Source organism: Photinus pyralis, unplaced genomic scaffold, assembly GCF_008802855.1.
Source record: "Photinus pyralis isolate 1611_PpyrPB1 unplaced genomic scaffold, Ppyr1.3 Ppyr1.4_LG9, whole genome shotgun sequence".
Taxonomy (NCBI): Eukaryota; Metazoa; Arthropoda; class Insecta; order Coleoptera; family Lampyridae; genus Photinus; species Photinus pyralis.
The window spans coordinates 22,027,711-22,051,437 of NW_022170878.1; the positions used below are offsets into that span (position 1 = coordinate 22,027,711).

Here is a 23,727-nt window from a genome sequence, read left to right on the forward strand (position 1 = left end):
GTCGCTCACTGATCTCGAAAAAAAATCGGACGAGAAAGTTATTGTTTGTACCTACAAACCAATTTACTTCGATGAGACCTTTCATTAGAATACCATGAAGGGTAGGACATGTGTTTATCCTCCCCCCCACCCCAATTTAAAGTTTAACTTGGCACCCCTAAAGGCATGCGTATGCAAAATCTGAGACCAATTGATTGTCGTATGTCAAAGTTATGCACGTTTTACTTTCAAAAACAGCATCTCAGGAAATAATTCGAGGGGGGGAAATTTGATGGCCGTCTGGCACACCTTCAAGGTATATAGGCTACCTTCTACAAAAAATTCCAGGACTCTAGGACCATTCCCCTAGAAGTAATTCGAAACGGCAGAAGTGGGCCCGGACGAACGGACGGACGGACAAAACGCAAACAATAGCACATTTTTTTAATTCTTCATTAATTTTATCTCTCATTGTATTCTAATGAAAGATTTCAACAAAAGGAACCATTTTCTACCTACTACTGCCCTTCATTCTATCCTCTTATCAAAGTACGGGATGAAAGGGGGGGGGGGGAACTAATTTTATCCTTCATGGTACTCTAATGAAAGGTCTCAACGAAAGGAATTAATTTTTACCAACCATAGCCCTCCTCCTCGACCTCTGATCGTGATCGGATATATTCCCTTATACCTCAAGAACGGATTGTCGGAAGAGGGTACTCACAAAGGGCGATTGAGACATCTGCAAAAAATATATCCATTGATGTCAAAACAAAAGCTATGTCGGTTAAAAATGCGCTTTATCTTCACAAGAGTTGGGCACAATTTATACTTGTTTATAATTATTTTCATTTCTTTTTTAATTTATGTAATTTTAGCTTATTAAGTAAATATTTAAACATTTCGCGGCACCCTTATGAAGTGCGTGCGGCACCCACTTTGAGAACCACTGCTCTACAAGATGGGGTTTCAACCAAAACCCAAGCGGTGCTTGTCTTTATTTAGTTTGTAATGCACAAGTAACCTCAGGTTGTTTCTGCAAGAACGAGCTAGGTCCTTTGAAGGCTTCTCTCGCATGGGAACAATGTTCCACCTTGCCCTGTGCTGGGATTGGGTGCTTGAGCTATTGAGTTGCTTACACTTGCAACTCTAACTGGAAAAGCCAGCTCTGGGCCGTAAAACCAATCGGCTTTCTCATCACCTTTCGTTCCAGCATGCCCCATGCGAGCTCTGGTACAATGGGCCAAAATTTGAGGTCTAGCAATGTGGGGACCGTGTCCACTCTCCTATCGTAATGCAGAGTCTCTACTACTACTCGCTATCAGTTTCCCTTTTCCTCCTTTCTCTCCCACCGTCTCAGTTCTGCTATTTCCTATTCCTTTTCTCCCTCCTTCTAGTACTTTTCCTGTCATCTTATTTCTAACTTTCTCCACCTCGGCTCAAATTAGACTTCTGGTCCTCCAAAACCTTAGATTTAGACATGCAATTTAAATTTCGATCGTGCAAGATTCCATTCCATCCCCTAGTACTCATCCCCCTATTCACTTGTCCATTCGATATACCCCTATATCTATTATTTTCCGGTTTTTCTTCCTCATCTGCTATCCCTGATTCCGTGGGGTTCCCTAGAGGGTTTCATATAAATTCTGGGAAGACGATCAGATCCTTTTCTCGAGAAAGGTACCGCACAAAGCGTCGCACCGGGGCATTTGGGGGGTATATATTACTCCCCACCAAAAGAAAATTCAATGATCGTTTCCAAAAAAAAACATCCTAGCAAAGGAAGACTTGATCATTTCCATCATAAATGATATACTGGGGGATATTCCGTACTCCTCAGACCCACACGTGCTACGCCGTCCCCCACAAGAGGTTTACACTCGAGATTTTCATAATAGTGTCAGGGAGATATAAATACTTACTATTATACAAAACGCAGCCCCGTGGGTCTGGAGGGTATGGAATACCTTCCAGTAAATGAAGATTCAAAGATCGTTTTCAAGAAAACTTTCTAGCAAAGGAAGTCTTGATTATTTCCATCATTATATATACTGGGGAGTACAGAATAAAGACACCTCGGTGCTACGCTGTCCCCCCACAAAACGTTGAACCCTCAAGGCTTTCATAATAATTTTTGGAAAGATGAGCAAATCCAAAAAAATATTGCAGAAAACGTAGCATCCGGGACCGCGTGCTATATTTAATACCCCCGGCAGATGTAGACTCAATGATGGTTTTAAAAAAAAAAGTCGTCACTGTTTTAGGTGTGGGACATCTGATGTGACCACCTAGGTTAGTCCAAACTAAGCACACAAGGGCAACGACAGATGGAACCTACTATAAATCAAGCAGCTTCTTATAGTCTTTTTGACATGTCATCTGCTCGTAAATTTACGGGCTTGCAAGCGTAGAGCATTCAGAACAAACTCTTTAGCTTTATATTCGTGGACTGTTATCCCCCTAGAAACTTTATATACAGGGTGTTCCTGCAGGTGATATACAAACGGAAATGGCTAACAATAATGTACTGATACTTGTTGAGTTTAAAAAATATTTAAATGGTAAAGAGGACTTAGGACTAGCAATTACTGTACATAAATAATTATCTTAAATCCGGTCTTCAATAATGACATTATTCGCTTGATGAAAGATTCAGATTCACGCGATTCTTTGCATAGACTTCCTGTCTGAAAATCTAACCTCATACGGCACTTCTTCTGGATCCACCACCCACACGCTACCGCTCTCACCTTTTTCAAGTATTGTTATCGTCCCCTTACCGATATCTTCTACCCTGTAAGCTGCCATACTGTAGATCACGGATATCTAAATGTTCTTACGTTTGAATGGGCGAGTTATCCAAACTTTGCACGCCGCGCTCCCTGATATCTTGCAAAACTCATCCAAGATGTTACTCGCGGAGGAACTTCTGTCTGCGAGGTCAGTATCGGTGAGTCCTGGACAAAGCGTTATTACTCGAATTCCATTATAATCGTAGTAATCTGGATGACTCAACGCACGACTGAAAGCAATAACAAAAGCCTTCGTGCCACTGTAAACTGGAGTAATGGGAGAAGGATCGATACCGCTAACTGAGGCTACGTTAAGTATAACCCCGCCACGTCTACCTAAACTTTTACTCATATATCTGAACCCCAAATAGGTACCTTGCAAGATTCCAACCTGAAAAATCGAAGTTTAATTCTGACTCTTACTTACTAGTTTACTATGTTCGTATTAATAGCTAACTTGGGGTTAACTTCATTTACAATTCCTGCGTTGTTAATCACAATGTCCAAACCTTTCCAGTGTGCAAATGAGAGCTTGAACGCATCTAGAAGTCGCCACACGTTAAATTCTTGGAGTGATGGTATCTGCTTTACCTTCAAGCGCGTTCGAATCACCTACATCAGCAGGGATGAAAATGACCTTCCCATACCCAAATTTCTTGTTCAGCGATTTGGCGGCCGACCTACCTCTACCTGCGTGAGCACTTACGATCGTGATGCCCTAGTGTGTATCAATTTAAATTACTTGCCTTTCCATACTCACGGATTTACCCTAACTCCACTATCCAGCAGTTCAGAGGCAATGCCAAACCCTATACCACGCGAGCCTCCGGTCACCAATACGATTTTTCCCTCAAAGTCCAAAGCTGTGGTCGCAAATGAACCATGGTAGATCACTAACGCGGTCAAAATTATAGGATACCAGCGCGCCATTTTGGGTACATTCAGACATTAACACTTTAGGTGCACAGTTCAGACTCGGTGTTTTGATGCGATGTTTCAAGGTAATTCTACTTTGTATTTTATTGTAATGAGTATGAGAACATGTCGTAGCTTGCGCAACTTAAATGTGCTTATTAAGCGAAGCGTTAAATTTACTAATTATTTCCATTCACTCATGAATTAACAATGAAACCTAAGGTTAAAATACATATTATTTACAAATATACACGCGTAGGCGTTGGACTAGAGCCAAACAACCAGTCACTTGTAGAAGGGTAGTGGATGACTTGCCCAACTTCACTGTTCTCTTGCCGGTTTGGTTGCCGTATTTATATCCTGCCGAACTTTTATTGTGGTAATTTGGCCAATGGCAGGTCGTGTCTCGAAATCCCTGTGGTAAGGGCGCGGCGGGGCTGGATCGAGGTGGTAACACAGGCTAGGATTCTATGGGTCCGTGCAAAGACTAGCTGAAGGGTCAATTTCAATTCCCCATCTTAGCAAGCATTCTATAGCCGGTCCGTGTAGAGCGCAGTTTTGGAAGGCGGCCAATTTTGTTCTAATTGAAAGTCGTGCTCAAAACGCAATTATTATATTATTTATCCCTCGTATCTATTGTTTGGACATTTCAGGGTGACCACAGAGGATACTCCACACCTGAAGCAATGACGACTGAACATGGTCCAATGTCCTCGTTTCGTTATGTAGTAATTTTATAAGGAATTAGATTCCATATTTACCTTTTTGTGAATTCATCCACACTCTAATTCTCCGCTTTCGCACTAGCACCAGACAGTCCGCCAGCAGCCCCAGAACCAGGATCAAAAAACAGCCATCCGAACGACCCATGTACATACAGAAACCTCCACCTGTTTGGGAGAAGTCCAAGCCGCCCGGAAACGCCAAAAAACTGCGAAGAAACTATAAACGAGTTGTACCCAGAGACTATAACAAGTCTCTGGTTGTACCGCATCTTCGCGGGCATGCTCCCAGTGCAGCCTGCCCGCCCGCTGAGATCTCTCCCGTCGCCGGAAATTTTTCCTCACTCGCAAAGATATCAGTCTGTGCCTCGACGAGGTCACCCATTTCTCAAGGGACTAGAAAGACCAGCTCTTGCTCATGAAAAACAGATACGCCACCGCTGCAGAGGGATACCATTAATACGAGGTCCTGACAACCGATAGCATCACCGCCGTACCGTTTGAACGCCGTCAGATCCTACAAGCCGTGGTGTCGCACATGCTTTACGACTCATGGAAGAGAGCGAATCCCAGGGGTATTGGTATTGGTGCCCAAGCAAACTGAGACACGTTTAGCACGTGTGAGGTGACGTGACACGAGATACACAACAAAACCTATAAGAATCTTCAAAAGCTATATTATTTGGTTTGCATAAAAAATATAATGTGTTTCGATGGAAGAAATTTTTAATAAATCTCAGCATTTTTAGTGCTCACTACTAGTTGAAGAGATGATCGAAGAAAGTTGACAAGCTGCTCTTCTTCATTGTTTTCCTATCCGGAAATTCAACTTGATAAGGTGGTTCTTCATTTTCCGATACCCACACGCTTCCACTGTCGCCCTCATTTAGCATCGCCACTACGGCTTTACCAACATTATCAGGCCTGCAAAAGGTTTTGGCATTCACTCTATGGTATTACGTGGTATACTTACGTCTGTTTATATAAAGATTCGAACTGTAATAAGCTCATCTCCTTAAGTCCCGGTATAAATTCATTGGATCTGCTAGCCAATATTGATTCATCCTTTACGAGATCCGTATCGGTGAGTGCTGGACATATTGTCATTACGCGCACTTTGTTGTGGTTACAATAGAGCTGGTTTCCAAATGAGCGTCCCACTCCAATAACGAAGGCTTTACTACCGCTGTAAGCTGGTGTCATGAAGCTAGGTTCTATTCCCATAATTGAAGCCACGTTAATCACAACCCCGCCACGTCCACCTTTAGCTACACTCATGTACCTGAACCCTAATATGGTGCCTTGCATTACTCCCACCTGCAAGTTTATTTGTCAATCCCAACTCCCACACACCGTTAAGTGACTTACCGCGTTAACGTTTATTACTCGAACCGGGTTTGACTCGTCGGACACCCCAGCGTCATTTACAACAATATCCAAAGCCCCCCAGTGGGCAGTTGATACTTTAAACGCTTCTAAAACTGATCGTCCTTAAACATCCCAGAGTTTAAAAACTTACCCTCAAGTTCTCTTTCGTCGCTAACATCGGCTCGGATCCAAATCACTTTTCCACTCCCAAACTCCTCAGTTAGTAACCGAACGGCCTTACTTCCACGCGTTTCGTTAACACTGACCATGGTCACCCTAAAAGTGCACATGAGCGATTGCGTTGCCCGCTCGAGGGTTTACCTTCACTCCGTTGCGTAAAAGCTGGGTGGTGATACCGAAACCGATCCCTCGATTTCCCCCAGTGACCAATGCAATCTTTCCATTAAAATCGTAACTGCACGTTCTAGCGCTCGCAATTAGTGCCAAAAATGGTATGGCGATGCCTTTAATCATGTTGAAATCCTGAAAGTGACGGTTTAGCGTATTATCGTGTTATCAGCATAGCAAAGCCGAGGCAAGTTCAAAAACCACCTTGAGGACATTAACTTTTGAATGACATCATAAGTCATGACACCCAAACCACGGGGTCATTGACTTCTGGTTACCTTAAAAATAAAATATGACATCACAAAATGGGGTCCTGAACGGCGACCGATCTTTGGACTTTGAACGGTGAGCAACCTTTCAACGTCCTCGTCAGGAGGAGAGAGGGTCAACTTTGACGGCACCCGAATTATACATGAAATTGGTTTAGAATATACCTATTTGGCTATGGCTTCCTTTGGTCATGAGTGCTCAGTATGCACTATCCATGACCTAATACCATTCGAAACGCACAAATGCGGATTGGACTTTATAGTCGTTGAGCAAAGTTCAAAGGGTTCTAAGGTCGTTACTTGATGGTTCGTTTCTGAATCGTTCGCCAGCTGGCGGTGATCTTGGAAAAGTAGGTCAAGATGAAGTTCAAAGGGCATTCGCCGCCGTTCTTCCCCGGTAGTGTCTTGAAAGTAGATCAAGGTCGAGCTGAGAGATCTTTAGCTCCCAAAGGTCAATGAACTCTTTTTTTGGTCTTTGTTGTCACATTTAATTTCCAAGGTCATTAAACGCAATTTGCACCTTCACGTTTGAGTTCACGTCTACGTTAGGGTTCGCGTTCAAGTTTAGGTTGGCGCATACCTTTGGTTCAATTGCGTTTAGGTTTGGGATCGATTGGCGTTTCAGTAGGATCAGGGGTTGATAGCAAACTCAAACGCGCGAATCCAAACGTGAAGGTTCAATTGGCGTTAACGTTTAGATCCGATCTGAGTTCGTTTCGCATTTACATTTGGGCTCGATTGCCGTGACAAAAAAATACCCCACTAAAATTTGAGGACTTTGAAATTGATTATGAGATCACAAAAAACGGGGTCGTTGGGGGTGAGAGATTGTAACGATCTATTTTCTGCATTAGTAGAATACACGGTGTATTTACATCGCCGTGGTTATCGATTGTCCACAATCATTTTCCTCTTTCTCTTGTGAGCTGTAACAAAGGGCACTTTGTTTGAACCAACAGCTCGGGCGTTAGTTGAGAACGCATAGAATTTTAATCGCCATCATCCTTATTTTATTAATCTCTGACCATTGACTTCATTGAATTGAGGGTTTTGGAATAATTAGTAAACGAATTTGCTTTTTAACTCCGTAGGAGGATATAATTACGGTTTTTCGTCTTTATCGTAAGTACATTTGCATTTCATTTAATTGAAATGCACCTTTTCTTAAGGCTGTCATCTGATATACAACAACTTTCCATCGACTATTGGTGCTTCAGCTATAATTAGCCCTGTTAGTCATTTTTTGGAATTGGGTCACCAGATCATGAACGAGATTTGATAGCGCGAGTCGATTCTCAACAAAGAGATAATTTTTAGCGTATTAGTATTAACTAGTTTTGTCCTTTCTGGGTTATATGCATTCAAGTAATTTGTTATTATCTTTGCGATCTCGCTTAAGTTATGATCGTGTTAGTCACGCGAATGCTATAGGAGTCCGCCACTTCCTTCCGATGCGGTTGGCCGATTAAGTACCTTGCCTGTGATAGAAGCTTACTATTATTATTATAATGAATTAATTATTTACCCAGATTTAAGGGTTGAGAGGATTTCTTTTGTTTGCAGGTTTTGAGATCCGAGAACTGAGCTCACTTCTTGGCGTCAGCATTATTTATGCTAGGTAAGAGTAGCCTTATATGTTTTACTTGTATTTGGCCGTGTATGTGCGAATTTTTGCCCGGATTCTTAATTTATTTAGTTAATATATTTAACACGCACACGCACACACACAGTCCTCTTCTACTGAGCATTTTGTAGCTTGAGCCTGTTTACTACCATAAAAGTAATGTCACACCCTGCCCACCAAAAAATCCCCTGGCCATGATCTCATCACAAATATAATTCTGAAAAACCTCCCGCCAAAACTAGTAGTTTACCTAACTATATTATTCAACGCCTGCCTAAGGATTGGATACTTTCCCAACACCTGGAAATACGCACATGTGCTAGTCTTTCCTAAACCCGGCAAAAACCATACGCTTCTTGATAGCTATCGTCCCATTAGTCTCCTCCCTACACTATCCAAACTATTCGAAAACATCTTTCATTCCCGTATAAATACCTTCCTAATCGATAATCAGATCCTTCCATCATATCAATACGGCTTCCGAAAGAACTACTCGACCGCACACCAACTGTCACGTATCTCCGAACTCATAGAGAGCGCATTTGACAAGAAACACCACACTGTGGCCCTCTTCCTTGATATTGCTCGTGCCTTCGACCGAGTATGGACTGAAGGACTATTGTACAAGCTGATGAAAATGCACATGCCCGCCTATTTGCTGTGCATAATTAAATCTTTCTTAACGAACCGTACATTCTCCGTACGAATCAACAGTACTCTGTCCAAAATAGGAACCATTGCAGCCGGAGTGCCACAGGGCTCCATCATTGGCCCAACGTTATTCAACATCTATATGTGTGACATACCTGAACCCATAAACTCCACCATCGCCATGTATGCAGATGACACGATTCTCCTTTCTCAACATTTTGACATTCTTACTGCCGCACGCCACCTACAAGAGTATGCTGACACCTTGCTGACGTGGTACGAGAAATGGTGTATACGACTCAATGCTACCAAATGCGAGGCCAAAATATTTACTCTGCGACGCCCAGTCCTACCGCCAAACATCATAATTGATACCCAACAAATTCAATGGTACCCATCGGATAGCGCAGTGAAATATCTAGGCGTTTTTCTAGACAGGAAACTGACATGGGCATACCATATAAATAAGAAACTGAACGAAGCATATACACGACTAGCACTACTGTATCCCATTGTCAACAGGAAATCACCCCTTCAACACGATGTAGGATGTCTAATGTACACATCAATTATCAGGCCAGTCCTCACTTATGCTTGCCAGATATGGGGCGCTGCCTCCCACACACACTTAAGGAAACTTCAAATCCTTCAAAATAAAATAATTCGCATTATCTTTAACGCACCATGGTTTATGCGAAACTCACAACTCCATCGAGAGGCGAACATACCACCTATTAAAGACTTTATCAAAGCCACATCACGAACATACTTCCAGACCATCCGCCAGTGCGAAGGAGCCCGGAGTTATAACACAGGTGCCAAGGGTATCCACACCAGACTCAAACGTCAGCTTCCCCAAGACATCTATTTACACACCACATCCACAGATGACAGCGATCAGTGAAACATGACTAATTTCCTAATAATTATCATGAGTGCAGTCGTAAATCCTAGCTCGGTACTCTTAGTGCGGCATATGCCTTTAGTCTGTAGCATCACATAATACCTTGTTTAATCACTCAACCATGTAAAGCGAATACGCTAATCTGGTTTATAATTTAAATAAAAAAAAAAAGCTTAAGGGTCAATGAGAGGCTCCTCAAATGGTTCACCGAGGCCGCATCGTACTCGCTCATGACCTTTTTAAACGACACTGTGCTCAAACCTTTGTTAGCCAGGTTAGATGTTAAATTAAATTATGTTAATGAAGGTTGGAGTACAGCCACCCCATGTTAATGTTTCCTATGTACATACAATTTATTTATTTTACGAGTTGTTATCTCAATTTATCGTACAGGTATTTTGATGTGTTTTTGTACTGAATTGATTTATCATGTTTTCCACTGCATTTATGATGTTTTGTGTATTTTGTTTTTATGAACTTGTTTAATTATTGCATTTGATTTGATTATCTATTTTTATCACACAATTTGAGATGTTTTATTTATGCGTATTTTCTCTTGCATTTTATTGCTTTAGGTGATTTGTTTAATGTATTTGTGTGGCCTATGCCAGGGTTTTTGTCCCGTAGAAGGTTTCCCTCGCATGGTCTTGTGTGTGCGTAATATATTTATTTGTTCTTGTCATTTTTTACGCACAAAAGTTCTGTCTTTTATTTAATTCCCTTCCCGATTATGTCGCACGTCCTAAATGTTGATATTGAGGATTTATGGCAAATTGGCCAAGAACTTCAACCTGAGCTGCTTCATTAAGAAATCTTTGTTGATTTCTTTTTTTATTGATAACAGATCCCGTTTGTTTGAATTTAGCGACCAAATCTTGAACATTTCCATGGCTTCATTTTTATTTTTTTTGTTAATTATAAAATTGTTGTTAAATTGTCTTAATGAATATTGACTTTATTGGTACCACTGGAAAGCATTTTTCAGTAGCTTTTCAACGATGTGCCACAACTATGGGGTTGCCATTTAGGATTTTTGAAGAGGGAGGGCTGGGGGGTTAAGGGGGTGTCGCTCATAACGTTATTCTAGTTTCCCCCTCGATACCCCGATGGGCGATTTTCAATATCTTCTTTAGTTTGGAAAATATCGCCGACTGCAAGTTTTAAAATTGACACCCTGTATATTATATGATATATATTATGTCAGTTTGGTAAAACTTCGATCCGTCACACAAAAACGCGCTTAAGTAGCTCGACGCATTTGAGTACTTTCCAACTTGAGAGAGAAACTTTATTTACTAAATAAATGCCTGCTTGTTATGGTAACAAGTTGCCTATTTGAGAACAGGAGTATAAATGATTGTTAATTATATTTACCGAATTTTGAACATTTTTTTCTAGAATTTCTTTGCCGAAACCATATTCTTTGAATCGATTTGCTTAATTTAATTTAAATTTGTATCATAAAGTTGTGACGATATTAATTTGTATTGAATAAGGAATGTTGACGAGACAGCCTGTATGTGGGAATTGACAGAAGAAAACTTCGGAGCTAATAGCATAACTGATTATCACAAAATGCACGCAGGCAGTGCGGCCACTGTTAAATATTGTAGATATTTTGTTGGCTGTTTTGTTACTGTTAAATAGATATTTAATAGAGCCGCGTTTTGTTCTATAAATTGCCGCGTTTGTATTTTTTTTCGCCTGCGTTTGTTCGGTAAATGAAGATTGATATTCAGAATAGCTTTAAAAAACCCAAGATAAAGAAGCAGTACGAAAATACGTGGTAGAACCCGCTTACTCACCTTGTTTTGTTGAAGAAGTGTTCGAGGAGACAACTAACAGAAATGGAAATGGGAACCTTCTTAAAACATTGTTTGTTAGGAATGGTGAAATATATCAGCGTTAATGATCTTCTAGTGTCCACGTGCTGTGATTGTTGATACATTTTTTTACGAAACACTAGTCTAAATATTTAAACACCTGTAAATCATAGTGAACATTTACTCAGAGCTACGCAAACTTTTTGAAGAAAATATGTGCCAACTCGTGTAGTAAGAGTTGCTACATTATATTGATGCCATGGATTGAACGAGGAATGGATAAATGTTGAAGTGTTGATAGGAAAAACAATTCACATCCAATACAAAGTTTCGTCTTTTCTTTTCTTCTTCTACTTCAATTGTTTTGCTTTTGCCTCGCCATTTTCCCCACCATCTTCAGCTATTTCCTATTCCCCTTTGCCCACCTTCTACCACTTGTTATTATTCTGAGCACCTCTTTTTCATTTCCCACTTTCTTGCCTTTTTATCCTCCCGCATCCTTATAAAAAGATGCCATTTGAGCTGTGGAACGCCCCCAGCTACATCCCAGCGCTTACTTCGACGACATAATCGTCCGATCAAACTATTTTGCGGCCCATCTGCACTACCTCACCCACTGGGCCCCTAAGCAAATTCAAGAAAAGTGTTTTGGATAGTGATACAAACTTTTATTAACATGTATTTCGATGGAAGAAATTTTTAATTAATTTTTGAGTAATATTTGGTGACTCCTCGATCTGCTAGTCGAATAGTTGATCGATGAAACTGCTCTTCTTCATTGATTTCCTATCCGGAAATTCAACTTCATAAGGTGGCTGATCGTATTCTGATACCCAAACGCTTCCACTATCACCATTATTTAGCATTACCACTACGGCCTTACCCACATTATCAGGTCTGCAAAAGGTTTAATCATTCGTTACATGCTACGACGTGGTGTATGCACTTACGTTTGTTTATATAAAAACTTGGACCCTACATAGCCAATCTCCGTGAGTCCTGGTAGAAATTCATTGGTTGTGGACGTCATAATTGACTCGTCACTTATAAGATCGGTGTTGGTGACCCCTGGACAGACTGTCATTACGCGGACCTTGTTGTGGTTGTAATAAAGCTGACTTCCAAATGAGCGTCCCAGTCCGATAACGAAGGCTTTCGTACCGCTATAAACTGGTATTATTAAGCTAGGGTCTATTCCATAAATTGAAGCCACGTTAACTACAACCCCACCACGTCCACCTTTAGCTACACTCATGTACCTGAACCCTAATATGGTGCCTTGCACTACTCCCACCTGCAAGTTGTTTGTCAATTCCAACTGTCACACCCCGTGAGGTTACTTACTGAGTTAACATTAATTAATCTAACCGGGTGTGGTTCGTCAGACACTCCGGCGTTATTGACAACAATATCCAAAGCCCCCCAGTGGGCAATTGATGCATTAAACGCTTCTAAAATTGATCGTCCGTAAACCTCCTGGAGATTTCAAAACTTACCCTCAAGTTCTCTTTCGTCGCTAACATCAGCTCGGAGCCAGATCACTTTTCCACTCCCAAACTTCTCAGTTAGTAACCGAACGGCCTTACTTCCACGCGTTTCGTTAACACTGACCATGGTAACTCCCTAAAAATACGCATGAGCGATTGCGTTGCCCGCTCGAGGGTTTACCTTCACTCCGTTGCGTAAAAGCTGGGTGGTGATGCCCAAACCGATCCCTCGGTTTCCGCCGGTGACCAAAGCAATCTTTCCATTAAAATCATAACTGCCTGTGCTCGCGCAGGTAATTAGTGCCAAAAATGGTATGGCGATGCTGTTCATCATCCTCGAAATGTATTCCATTGCATAATAGTCTGAAAGCGTATTAACATATTATCTACATCTAGAAAGTCATAGAATTGTCTGGAGGATGTGTGTCACGATTAGTTAAACAAGAACGATTTCTTTTTTCCTTCCTACTTCACTCCAATAATGAATCCCCAATGGTGCTCTAATGTGTAAAGGACTGTGGAAATTGCGGTCTTCAGAGTCTTTGAACTATGACCAACCTTTGGACTTTGAACGTGCACCAACCTTTGAACATTGAACGACGAGCAACCTTTGGACTTTGAACGGTGGGGAAAATTTGACCATTCCCGTCATGAGGAGAGATTATGCAATTATACTCGCACGCCAAAAAAAAGAAGGAATGATCCACCACCAATACCGAAGGAATGTGGAAACTTCTCCCGTTAAAGAGCTTCCTTTAATATTAGAAGATCTCGCCGCTACACGGTGGCACGGAAACATGGGTCGACGCCATTGCCGAACTAACCAAGAGGGAACCGGCAACGTTGTTTCTTTTGCAAATTCTGAAGCCCCGATGTCCACGTATGTCAAAATAAGAAGGAGCAGATGTCAAAAATCAAAACTACCAAGGAGAAAACCGTCTTGCGATGCTATGGCTGTGGGACACTAGGTGTCCGACGTAGGAATTCCAAGGACAGCAATCCAAAAAATTGAGCACACCAAGATGTCTGTTTCGGCGCTCTGAATGCGCAATTTATAGTCTGCTCTCGCCCAGCCGCCCTCTTATCCGTACTAGGGCATAATGGTACAAACTTCTTGGACACCGGCGCCGGCGCCACGAACTACAAAGCCACCAGTTAACCAACACAGAAACGGACGTCGCCCTGGCTGATGGAAAGAGAACACGCTATATCGTAAAGGGAGCTTTAGTGCCCATAGTGCTCGAGGGAAAGGACTTATGGGTAACAATGGTGTTTTTTTACAATGCACCATTTACAAAGGCACTGCTGAGGGTAGACGTCAATGAAAAGGTCATCGACGTGCCGAAAAGATGTTGGCACACGTATGACCGGCCGGTACAACGGATTTCTTTTATAGAAAAAGAGAAGGTGTCTGAAAAAACCCGGACACCGCAATTCAGTTTCTACTGACAGCTACACCAAGAGACGGTACACTGCATGCTCGAGGAGTACCGGCTTCCCATACTACTTATCCCACATCGAGACGACGAAAGTATGGTATACACTCCACTACCAAAGACTGCAATCGATGAGGAAGCCGAAGTAACCTGGGCAGGTGTACCAGAAAAGCCACCCACCGCCGGATGACACTTGTACACCATCACCTTAGAAAACTCCGTTCGATCGTCTCTGGGAAAAGATGCACTTTGGAGACCAGCCAGTAATGTCTTTGGAGGTTTTGCTCGTGGCTTTAAGACCGGACGACGGAAGACATTTTACCCTAGATGAAAGAATGATGCTCGAACAGGTACTGTTCTAAAACGAAGAAGTGTTTTCGGCTCCCACAGAACCATCATGGTCAGCCCATTTCCGAACCACCAAATCAGCTCAATTGATGAAGGAACCTAACATTATCGAGGAATGCGAAAGCGCTTGGTCCACTCTTGTTGTCTTGGTGCCCAAACCAGATGGGATAATTCGCGTCTGTATAGACTACCGCCATCGATGACTTCCTGCACGACGCCAAACATCACAGGTTATATTTCCACAATCGACCTGCAGCGTGGACACTGGCAGATCAAAGTCCACGAAAAAGATTAAAACTAGACAGCATACGTTACCCCCTCTGGAATGTGCGGGTTCCGACGGATGCCTTTCGAGTTACGGAACGCTCCTGCACTAGAGACTTATGGGTAACTTTAAGAGACACTTGGTTCCGTACAATATTCACCTACTTGCTTATTTGGGCGATCTAATCCTGCTGTCGTCAACGTTTGAAGAACACATCAGGGCCGTAAAGACCGTCCTCAAGACTCTCCAGGAACTGGGACTTCGTGCCAATCGAACCGAATGCCACCTTTGCTGCAAGGACGTGAGTGTCTGGGTCATGTTATCTCGGCGAAAGGCATACGCCCCAGCCTAGAAGAGTAGCCGCCATACAAAGTATCGGAGATTCAGCTAGAAGAAGAACGCTGTCTGGAGCTGGTTCATGCTTTCCCCACTTACTTCGTCTAGCCCCGCCTCGTTAATCGATCGAGACCGGAACGTTCCCGAAGACCAGACGACGCCCATAAAAGTCGTTACGCATAAAATTAACAACGCGAGCACCCCTCGCGACTTACCCAGCATCCAGGCGACTGAAACAGTTACAGTTCGAGGGCCTCGTTCCTACACAAATCGTGTATGTTGTGACCGACGTTATCTACTAAACGGATTTTATAAACTACCCCCCTCCATTTCCTTAAGCACATCTCAAAATTTGAATTTAAAGTTGAAATACCTCTCTGAAATCTCCATTAAACATGCTTTTCACTGATCAAGACCGTAGTCTGACAACCAAGCATTTTACAGTATGAAAATATGTAGTGAGCCTCAATTACTCACCCTGTTTTCTTACATGGAGTAGTGCTCGAAGAGACAACTGACACAAATGAACAATGGTACACTGTTTGTTGGTCAATATAACAGCGTTAATTATCTTATCACGTAATTACAACTAATAATTACCGAGAAAGATTGTCTCCACGAGCGGTCTTATCTTCACTGTGCATATTGTTATATTGGCACCACTAGTGCAAATATTGCAATATCTGTAACATCCACAATTAAACTTCCTTGCCAACAATCTTGAACCTCAAAGGTACCAACCCTTTTGAAGCAATTGTGATGGCCAATTAAATCTAAAGGATTGCTCGAGGATTCGACAAAGAAGACAATTATTGATTGTGATGTCTATGTGATAACAGCGTAGCTTGTTTTTCTCCGAAAAAGAACAACAAGCCTACATCCAATGAAAAGAGGGCATACACGTACACTCCACATATTAGTACGCCAAATAGTCGCTATCTCGTATGCTTACTATTTAATTACTCAACTACATATAAATTATTTTTTCTACGAAAGTGTAGAAACACGATTGTTTTTGTAGGTAAATTGATTGTGAAAACAGGTCTTTGAAACACTAGTGCGGCAATAGTATATTAAAGTACAAGTGTCATTTGGCGAAGATTGTCGCACGAGGTAGTTTGCCGCATAAGCCGCGTAGCGGCGAATGCGGTAAAAGCCGAGTGCGACAAGTAGTCAAATGACACGTGTGCTTTATACTATTTTTTCTATTTCGACTTTTAAATAATATATACAAATTATAAATATTGCCTTTAGGCGTTGTTAGGTAATTTTAAACTATCATTCAGTGTATGTTGGTAATAGACACAGTTCATTTATTTTCACGTTGGCTAACCTGATTCCTGTATTTTCAAACTTCAAACTTTTAATTATTTGGTCATAATTCCATTTTGCGGCAGTTATGAATTATGATGAATACGGATGACAAACACGTCTCTTGTACCCCACCAGAGATCCAAGAGATTGCCAATGAAGCGACGTTAAATTTACTACCTGTAAAATCGAAAGTAAAGTACGAGGAGTACAAAATTTTTGAAAACTGGCTGGCCGAGAAGGGGAGTTCAAAAAGTAAGCAAGAATGTACTGTTGGTATATTTACTACGCTAAGTAAAAATAAAAAAAGTTCTACCCTTTGGAGTATATATTCAAAATTAATCGGAATTAATACAATCGGTCAAGTTCCTCGTACGTTATTTACACTTTATAGGTTATGTTTAGTTTTGATTTGACGGATACCGTTGACAGCAAAAAAGCGAGGGATACCAATCCAACAAAATAAAAAAAATAATGCGTTTCTATTTCTTTCGGCATCATTTCTGTCTAGAAACGCACGCAAACTGGGCCAATCAAGTACGGTTTCGGTATTGTTTCCACATCGAAATAGAAAAAAATATTTTCTGCACGCATTTTCTACACGCTAATAAACATATGCGAAGTAACTCTTTGTAATTGTATTGCTTTATTCACAGTTTCGTTATATAAGACAGACAATGGTAGAATTTTCTTTGCCTTCTGCTACAGAAAACGTTCTTGGGACATGATTCTTGGAGTCAGGAATGGTTAAGTATCAATAAAATTGCATCTTGTTATGTGAAATCCGTTACAGTCATTTTACAACGTTCGCTCCGACGGCAAGCTACAGCCACTCCAAGGACGAGAGCAACCTGTAATTAAATTATGCTTATTTATGTTTTAAAAATACAATAAGAAATTCACAAACCTTCATCATTACAAATGTTTCATCAGGCGCTTCTCTCAAAAACTTAGCGATTTGTTCTCTTATGAAAACGCTCCTTTCCGAAACGCTGCTTAGACTTTTGGGGTAGCAATTCATGCGAAACCGCATTAGCCATTTCCGCAACGTCCGGCGGGGTGCACATACCTTCTTCATCTTCAGTTTCGTCAAAATCTATCTTAACACTTCTTCACTACGCCACAAATTGTTTGACTTAAATTTACGATTTTTCAAACAATTATGTTTTGTCATGGCAACCGGCTTACTGGATCATTTACAATTGAAACATCCAACTACGATCAGACTATACGATTTTTTGTCGTTATTTGGCTAGTTGAAATTTCTAATTTCTAGAGAAGAATTTTTCACTTTCGTAGAAAAAATAGTATGAAACACGCATGCCGAAACGGTCATTGAAAAACTCGTATAATAGGAACACTCGCTGCGCTCGTGTTCCTACATTTATACTCGTTTTTCAATAATACCGTTTCTGCACTTCTATTTCAATTTTCTACAACTGTCAAAAAAACCTGTCATTTTCTGACGGATTTCGTAACGCGAAGTACTAGATTTTTAATCGGTTGATTAATAAGTAAGGTTGCTCTTGACAACGTGCGCGAAATCGTCAACAGTGAAAAATAGTATATTGCATAATAAGTGTGCTAAGAAGCCTATTTCGCACGAGTATTTTGCGACACGAGCGAGCGCAGCGAGCGAGTGTTGTAATTAAATCGAGTGCGTAATAGGCATTAGCACTCGAATTATGTACTATACTTTTTCTACGACTTGAATATAATTGATAAAAGATTGATAGATTACGATTGATTTGGTTCTAAATATCCGAACTTCGAACTAAAAATTAGAACTGTCAAGTGTCAAATGTCATGGTCTATTTAAAAGGAATACAAAATACAACGTAACCTCATTTATATTCCATGAATGCACGCCAGCGAGCAAGAATTTTATAAATACTTTTTACTTAGATTGGAAGTGTATTGCAGGGTTTTTACATCCCTATTCCTTACTGCAATGTGAGTTTCATTTTAGCACCATAGATGCAATAGCCAATAGGATACACGATACAAGTGTTGAAGTTGAAGATTACTACCTAACTAGCTCAGATGGTGTTTGTGCTCTTTTTCATTACAGTTTTGAACGATTTCTATTGATGCAGTTGCCAATGTATTAGGTATCTAACTATCGATAATACTAAGGCCTTCAAAACGCTGCGTCTTTTAACGAGTTTTCCCGAGAAGGAAGCATCGGACTACCCAGTATTCTAAAGTGCATTATTCCGTGTTCCATGCAAGTCGTAATTGGCACCATCCATTAATTCTTCGAGTACTTATTGTAGTTTTCTAAAATACAAAATAGTAGCAACAGAGTTTGCTTAATTAGCTAAACGCAGCTTCAAACTAATCTTGAGTAGCCCATTACGATTATGAAAAATAATTGGGCACGGCTAATAAATTACATACAGGCTCCATTCTCATACAAATGGCAATGTTTAAACAAATTATGAGTAATTCTGTTCAAAGAAGTTTACAAAATGTGAAACATAACCTACAACAACAAAATCTGACGTTACTTCATTCATTTGGCAGGGCTGACAACCTACTAAATTAACATTTCACGTTTGACCTTTAACCTGTTACGTAATATATATATATATTAAGTAACAGTTCTAATTTTCATTATGCAACCGTATGATATAATGAACGATTTAGACGTGCAGTACAGGGTGACATTTTGGGTATGTTTACGACATAGGAGTAGAAAAAAGTATTTCGCGCACGGGACAAAGTTGAACTTAAACAGCAATTTAATTAACAATCGGTTCAGTTGTAGAAAAAATATTGTATATAACGCTAGCGCGAAGTTATTTCGCGCATTTGACTGATATTTTAACTCGGCTTCGCCTCGTCAAAATACCTTCAGTCTCAATGCGCGAAATTGAACTTCGCGCTCTTGTTATATAAATAACTATTTGGTAGAGTATCACTGTCGTAGTTATTTGAGGACCACTCCCACTTGACAAGCAATGTTAAAAAACGTTTGGTACGTTAAACGAATGTTGCATTTTGAAACAACTCAATTAAACAAAACATCAACGTTATACCAACGATACTTGAATGGCTTTTCTTTCTAAACCGTGGATACGACGTTGTTGTAATGTTAAAAATTGTAACCTTTTGGACTTGCGTCGCTGGAACGGGACATTATTACGTTAAAATAACATTCAGAAGACTAACGTTATACCAATATTACTTTGACAACGTTTTTATGCAAAACCTTGTTGCGATGTCACTATAATGTTAAGGAATGTGATGTTATTTGCGTACGTTGACGGAACCATACGTAACTACGTTAGTTCAACTTTTAAAAGCTTAACATTACATATTCATTTGTTGATTAACGAGCTCCTAGCGAGTTTATAATTTTGCGGTGTCTGTCCGTCTGTCCGTCCGTTAGCACGATATCTCGATAACGAATGGACCGATTACGATGAAATTTAGTAGATGGATTCTTTATCAAATTTGTAGATCTGAGTTCGTGAATTGGCAATGTAGCCCAAAAAATAAGGAAGGCCCTTTTGACATCTCTGTGAGTTATGAACCGAATTGCATGAAATTCAATATGCGTATAGCTTTAGCCATATAAAACGCAATTCCAAAAATTGAGCCTAATCGATCAGCATTCACTGTGCCCTTTTCGCATCTCGACCATTTATAAACCGAATTGCAAACTTTTTTATTTATGAAGGATTTAAATGAAATTTGATACATAACCACTTGGAATAAAAGCAAATATAACGCTAGTTTCAAAATTTGATTTTGCGCATGCGCAGTGCCAACTTTCTTATTTATGGAGGGATTTAAATGAAATTTGACACATAGCTACTTGGAATACAAGCAAATTTAACGCCAGTTTCAAAATTTGGTATTTGCGCATGCACAGTGCCAACTTTCTTATTTATGGAGGGATTTACCTAAATAAAATTTGATATATAGCCACTTGGAATACAACCAAATTAAACGCCAGTTTCAAAATTTCATTTTGCGCATGCGCAGTGCTAACTTTCTTATTTATGGAAACATTCAAATGAAATTTGATACATATCCACTTGGAATAAAAGCAAATGAATCGCCATTTTCCAAATTTGGTTTTATGTAGGATGTGCAGTGCCAACTTTCTTACTTATGGAAGCAATTAAATGAAATTTCATACCTACATATACACTTTAAATAAAAGCAAAACTAACATCAGGTTTAAAATTTGATTTTGCACATGCTATAGCCATACCCCAGGAGCTCGTTGTTTATATTTGTTTAGTTTATTTATTTATTTATATTACGGGAGAGACTACAAAAAATACAATAGGTAATTTTGCTTAAATTGGTGTAAAAAAGCAAAATAAGAATAAATTTAGTAGGTAAGCAGTAATCTAGTATGATTTGTCTATATCATTTAGTAACAGCGATAGACAAACACCTATTAATGCAATCTGCGGATAAGAGTTTGCGAACCGCATCATTCTAATACTCGGGGATTGCTGTAAATACATTATAACGTTTCATATGAGTAAACCTGAGAGTTTTACCAGGAACATCCGATTACCGTATACCTTGCGTAAATCAAATCAAAAAGTAAGTATACACCCGTGTATCTCGTATCGGCTACTTTTGCTTTCGGCTTTTGTGTTAGATTGTGACTTGTATGCAAATGGGGCGCACTTCAAGTTCAAGTTCATATCGGAAAAAAAGCTATAAAGCTCGTTGTAATTGGTAAGTGATAACTTTATCGAATGGATATGAACTACTATATGAACTCACCTAAAAGTTAGCCATTAAAGATGGACTTCGCCCTTTTACAACACAGCACTGGCACAAATTATTAAGAATCAATCCTCAGATTCTTATACTCGTACTTGTCCGTCCGTCCGTCTGTGTGCGCTATAACTCTTTTGAAAGTGGTCGATCGTATTGAAATTGGCGTACAGGTACTTTGGACATTAAGGAAGGACGCTACTGATTTTCAGAAAGCAGGCTCAACTGGAACAAAAGTTATAGGACTTCGAGTGAATCGGCAACAGGAAAAACTGTGCGCTCAAGACGAGGCTCAAAATAATAGAAATCAACATATTTCGTTCCCTAGGTCATGTATCGAGTTCGGACTTTCGCTAGATTAAACAAAGCTCTTTAAATTTTTGCCGCATGTTTAATAATCACCCTGTATAGACCATAGCCAGCTATCAATTAGCGCAAACCTAAAGTTTAGTGGCCCATCAGGGGTCGAGATCTCGGTCGATTTATAAAACGCATTTTCACATAAAACACATTCATAAATTATTGACTTGAATGGGAATGGCTTTCAGCTTTCAGACTAAGCGATCCAGGAATAAACACGATAGTGCGAATCTCACGCGGAAAATCCGAAGGTTCTACGATATTCCGTCGCCAAGATCTCGATCGATTTATATGCGAAGAGGTGGGATGCCTGCGGAGTGCGGCTGCATAATACTCCCCACGCCGGCAACAAAACGGACCGCCCACAATTTAAAAGTTACAAGAAAACGTATAAACCACCTTACTACAAAAACTTCGTTCGGCGAGATAAGCACATTTTGAAGTATTTTCTAGGTTATGCGCAACCGCCGCGGTACGGACCAAGACCAAACGAAATTACAGTTAAAGGGACATCTAATGCATGTTTAGGAATTAACATGTCACTTCCGGTTTCGCATGAAACGAGGTATTCCACATTCGGCGACTTTATTCTATGAACTTTGGGTTAAATTTCAGAAACGATGCTTCACACATTTTTTTACTACGCCACTAGATTCAACGTAAAAGATATCTAAACTTGACAGTTGACAGTTTTTATTTTTTTCTATCTTACATGGTAAGATTTATGATAACATCTCAAAAAATCTTACTTTTCACCCTGTATCTCAGACACAAACGTAGCTAGATTGATTCTGATTTGTGGTATTAAAAGTTTCACAAAAAGTGGCACATGGTCGCGAAAACCGGAACAGAAAACAGCTCAGATACACTGCAGTCTCAACCAAAATAGGACACACGGTACATCGGCCAAATTGTACATGACTATCTTATAGTACCTGTAAAACCTTCTGCTTTTATGGGCATTTGTAGGAAGATGGGAAATTAAGTACATAACTTACTTTCTTGCAAAGCATTGTGTGAATTGCAATAATTTGTGAACATTTGAACATCAATCGAAAACTCCCAAAAGGAAGAAGGGAGGAATTGGCACTATATACCTAGATACAAAACATCCTAAAATAAAGCACAAAGTCCTACTATAAGAATTAAAGGGGTTTTTACCTTGCGCAACATTCGGGAGAAATTTCAAAAGGTAGATACATATTTGATCAGAACTTTAAATTAAGGTAGGTATTGCACTTTGATTCTTTAATGTTTTAATTTTCAAATTGTGTGAGCCAACTTAATTTAGGAAATGGTTTAAATTTAAATGTAGGTATCTGGTATGTGTTTATCAATTTAGACGCCGCCGGTTTTTATATTATTAATTTATAAGTATTTTTGTTAAGTTAGAATACGTTTCATTTATTTTTTAGCGCATTTTGCTTTTAATCTCACTTTGGCTGGCTGGCTGGCTGGCTGGCTGGTCGGCTGGCTGGCAGCAAATGTGGGCGCGTAGAAGAACTCTTGTAGAAAGGCAACGGGTGTACGTGTATCTACAAGGCCGTGTAATTTGTAAACCTTGGGGGCAGGGCTACATGATGTGGGGTTGGCGACATCTGGGCGTCGTCCTCGAGCGTAGTATACTAACGTGAAGGTTTTTCAGTTTTTTCCTATCTTCTACTACAGTTTTGGTCCGATTCTTTTCAAATTGGTGTCGTCGGAAAGATGTTGTAAACGCGCACAACTCCTGCGTGCCGGAATTTTGTTTTTTGGCCTAGGGGCCAAATTAACGACCTTTTGCATGGCGCGCGCGCGCGCGTCTTCGAGAGGTAGTCAACTTCGGGCACCTTTTACCTTCCGTTGCGAATTCTGTCACGCGTTTTAACGTTTCGTAAATTTCGAATGGCTGTCTCTCTTTCTCGTGTCGCCAATAGAAGCTCGAGCAATGAGATGCACCGAAAGGAAATGTGGTAGCCTCCGACACGATCTTACTGATGGTGGAGATCAAATCTTCAAACGCGAATTGCGGGTGAACGGGACGTCGGAAGTGGGTACCGT

At 40.4% G+C, this 23,727-nt stretch overlaps 3 protein-coding genes across 6 annotated transcripts; all 3 read right to left on the reverse strand.

Moving 5' to 3' along the window:
* Nucleotides 1-3,126: 3,126 nt before the first annotated feature.
* On the reverse strand, nt 3,127-3,740 carry LOC116181109 (15-hydroxyprostaglandin dehydrogenase [NAD(+)]-like). The gene is made up of 3 exons (XM_031501383.1): nt 3,540-3,740; nt 3,363-3,489; nt 3,127-3,313 (listed from the first exon to the last, which is right to left on the reverse strand). Exons 1-3 carry the CDS (start codon nt 3,699-3,701, stop codon nt 3,198-3,200), a joined length of 405 nt encoding a protein of 134 aa, XP_031357243.1. The 5' UTR covers nt 3,702-3,740; the 3' UTR covers nt 3,127-3,197.
* Nucleotides 3,741-5,166: 1,426 nt separating this feature from the next.
* LOC116180088 (15-hydroxyprostaglandin dehydrogenase [NAD(+)]-like) lies at nt 5,167-6,172 on the reverse strand. The gene is made up of 5 exons (XM_031499920.1): nt 6,098-6,172; nt 5,928-6,052; nt 5,777-5,883; nt 5,382-5,725; nt 5,167-5,332 (listed from the first exon to the last, which is right to left on the reverse strand). The coding sequence occupies exons 2-5, from the start codon at nt 6,043-6,045 to the stop codon at nt 5,167-5,169; spliced, it is 735 nt and encodes a 244-aa protein (XP_031355780.1). The 5' UTR covers nt 6,046-6,052; nt 6,098-6,172.
* Nucleotides 6,173-12,046: 5,874 nt separating this feature from the next.
* Nucleotides 12,047-21,815, reverse strand: LOC116180873 (15-hydroxyprostaglandin dehydrogenase [NAD(+)]-like). Of its 4 annotated transcripts, XM_031501043.1 has the most exons (7): nt 15,367-15,422; nt 15,096-15,318; nt 13,064-13,245; nt 12,892-13,018; nt 12,740-12,846; nt 12,346-12,689; nt 12,047-12,292 (listed from the first exon to the last, which is right to left on the reverse strand). In XM_031501043.1, exons 3-7 carry the CDS (start codon nt 13,232-13,234, stop codon nt 12,136-12,138), a joined length of 906 nt encoding a protein of 301 aa, XP_031356903.1. In that variant the 5' UTR covers nt 13,235-13,245; nt 15,096-15,318; nt 15,367-15,422; the 3' UTR covers nt 12,047-12,135. The 4 variants fall into 4 exon arrangements, with proteins under 4 accessions (XP_031356903.1, XP_031356905.1, XP_031356901.1 ...); XM_031501045.1 differs by lacking the exons at nt 15,096-15,318; nt 15,367-15,422 and adding an exon at nt 21,768-21,815; XM_031501041.1 differs by lacking the exons at nt 15,096-15,318; nt 15,367-15,422 and adding an exon at nt 15,483-15,542.
* Between the last annotated feature and the right edge of the window lie 1,912 nt (nt 21,816-23,727).